We start from the raw sequence: 2,701 nt of genomic DNA, 5'->3' as shown, positions 1-2,701 counted from the left end.
TAATAATAATAATGCAGAAAATGTTGTGATACCAAGTACTAAACTATGGAAGCTCATTTCATACCATTAAACAAATTATTTATTTTGAGTGGCAGAATTGGGCTTCCATACTAAACTGTTTAGGATGAAGAAATGAAAGAGGTGCAAAGACAAGGAAAGTAAAAGTTCACTTTGATGACCTGATGCTCTGCAAACTTTAAAATATTCATAATTTTCCTGTCTGATGTACAATGATATGTTTATGTTTAGCTTCACAATCTTTATTTTATTTTATTTTATTTTATTTTTTTAAATACACTAAATGTTTTTGGATTATGAATTGTATTTGTCTTTAAAGGAAACCACATCATTTTTTGTAAAGTTTTGTAAAAGGTTCAAATATAAGCTTTAGATAGGGGAGATTTGATTAAGTTAGTAAGTGCGCTTTAATCTGCAAAGTAGGGGTGGAATGTAGCAAATACTTTGTTTTTTTGTAGTTTAAAAAATACTCTTAGCCAGGGGGAAAAAAAAGAACAATGTTGCAAGTTTAATTGGGAAAAAGAAACTGCACTGAATCACATAAAGCAGCCCATAATAAATACTACACAAAATAATAATACATAATATAAAATAATTAAAAACAAAAATAGCAATAGAATGAATAGATAATTTTTTTCAGCACTAGTTTTCATCACTGAGTTTTATGGTGGCTTTTTTCTGACACACTTGGAGCTGTTATCAGACTTTCTACCTGATTTGGAGATCAGCTTTTTCTAAACTGGTGGAAACAGTGGTCACCCTTTTCTCTGCTGGCTATCACTGATGTGCTCAGACCTCAGCTGCTGAGCAGCAGAAGGTGATTTTAATAATAAGGAGCAGCTCTGAACTTTTAGAAGTGGAATTCCTTTTCATCGTTTCCCTGGTAAATAAGAAATTACAGACATCCATGAAGGATCATGGAGGGGTAAGTAAGTTTGGTTTTGGTGTTAGTAAAATGTGACAGAATTTATGTTTTTGACCTTTAAGTGATTTAGCAGCAGCACGTTCTGAAGAACTGTTCTCGGTGTCAGTGAAGCATTATCATCATCAAACAGTTTGCTGCTGCAGTGCACACAACAACCTGCAGCAGAGAATTACAAAAAAAATAATTACAGTTTATACATCTGGGAGCATCACTGATGAGGGAGTTTTAAAATTCTTATTCTTTTTTAAACTATTAATGTATTTTTTTAGATTGATAAGAGCATGTTGCTAAATTTAGTTGTTGGTTTTGTTTTGCTTGTTGGTCAACTAGTGAATGAGGAGAGAAAAGGTAGCCATGAAATCAAAGCATAATGTTGCTGCATTGAAGAACTGTCACTCCAATCTAAAGGTAAACAACTTTGATCTTCACATAAGGACAGTAAATATAAACTCTCAATAAAATTGTGAATAAATGTAAAGCTCAGGTTTGCTTTGAGATCATTCAAAAGGTTTAGACAAGATAACAATTTTGTTTTCATGCTTGAACACATTTTACAAATTTTAACCTCACTTTTATAAAATTGCTTCAGTTTGCTGCAGCAAGAGTTCATGTTACTCTCTGAAAATTAGGGGTGCAACAATACATGTATCTGTATAGACCCGTTCAAAACAGTGAAGATGCTCTGAAGGATCCGTGGATCTGCATTCGACTACTCCACCTGGGCTGCATTGTCGAGTGCAGATCCACTGAGAAACTTGCTTTTTCTGCAACATTTAATTAAAAAACTGTACTTTGGTTAAACAAATCTTCGTTATTAATTTCAATAAATTACAAGTTAAGAAGAGTGTGGAAATTTGTCTTTTTTGTATGGAAATAATATTGAACTGTGAGACTAAAGTATCGAACTGAACCAAATCGTGAATTTTCTGTACCCCTACTTACCCCTACTTACTGGTCAGTTTTTGTCATTTAAATTATATTTTACATGGTTTTGAAAATCCAATTTTTATCCAGCTTTACAATTGTTATATATGAGTAGGTTTTTAGACTTATGTTGTTGAATATGGGGAAGTTCATTGTTTAAACTTTGAGTAACAGAAAATTTTCTTTAGCAAAGTTTGTTCTTCAAAGAAACAAGTCATAACAGAGTACATAACTGCTTGTGCCGTATCGGATTAAGAGGGAAGTAAAACAATGATTGTAAAGCTGCTTAATAAAAAAAGTAGAAGGAATTCCAAACACATGTCCCCTATTTCTACTGAATAATGAAATCCTTCAATGACTCTGTAGTTTTATGTCATATAACACTAACTTGTTCATTTTGAACTTTTTGGATCTTTGTGGGAAAAGATTGTTTCTGGTTTTAATTTAGATGTAAATGTTAAAAAAGAAGCAATCTGTGTGTATACTGTGTATAATGTGTATACTTGTTTTTTCTAACTGTAAATAACTGAGTATGTGAATTCTATGACAAAATTAAAAAAAGTAAAAGGATGTAATAGTCAGCGGAGTGGAGGACTCATTTCCACTATTATTGTTGGGGGGTATGCTGTGGGTTTCCCTGCAAGTCATTTTCAGAAATGATGCTGAAACGTGCATATATGACTTCGTAAATTTTGATATCAGATCATTTACCTAAAAACAAGAGTTGTAGCTGTGTACTTTCACAGTTGATTTCTCTTTTGCTAGAGCAAATTATGTCATTTTATTTGGCAGGGGAGCGGTCAAATTATTGTGAGTGTCATAACCCCTTAACCC

At 32.5% G+C, this 2,701-nt stretch overlaps 1 protein-coding gene across 1 annotated transcript in view; it reads left to right on the top strand.

Annotated features, from left to right (window-relative positions):
* The first annotated feature begins 925 nt into the window (after positions 1-925).
* The window catches only part of LOC106523625 (solute carrier organic anion transporter family member 1C1-like), a 12,091-nt gene continuing 10,315 nt past the window's right edge, over positions 926-2,701 (top strand). Inside the window, exon 1 of the mRNA XM_014017118.1 lies at positions 926-943. Coding sequence (XP_013872572.1) covers positions 926-943 — 18 coding nt within the window. The remainder of the gene's footprint in view (positions 944-2,701) is intronic.

The sequence above is a fragment of the Austrofundulus limnaeus genome, unplaced genomic scaffold (assembly GCF_001266775.1).
Source record: "Austrofundulus limnaeus strain Quisiro unplaced genomic scaffold, Austrofundulus_limnaeus-1.0 Scaffold162, whole genome shotgun sequence".
Lineage (NCBI taxonomy): Eukaryota > Metazoa > Chordata > Actinopteri > Cyprinodontiformes > Rivulidae > Austrofundulus > Austrofundulus limnaeus.
The sequence above is the reverse complement of the archived record's forward strand: the minus strand, read 5'-3'. Positions and strand labels throughout refer to the sequence as shown.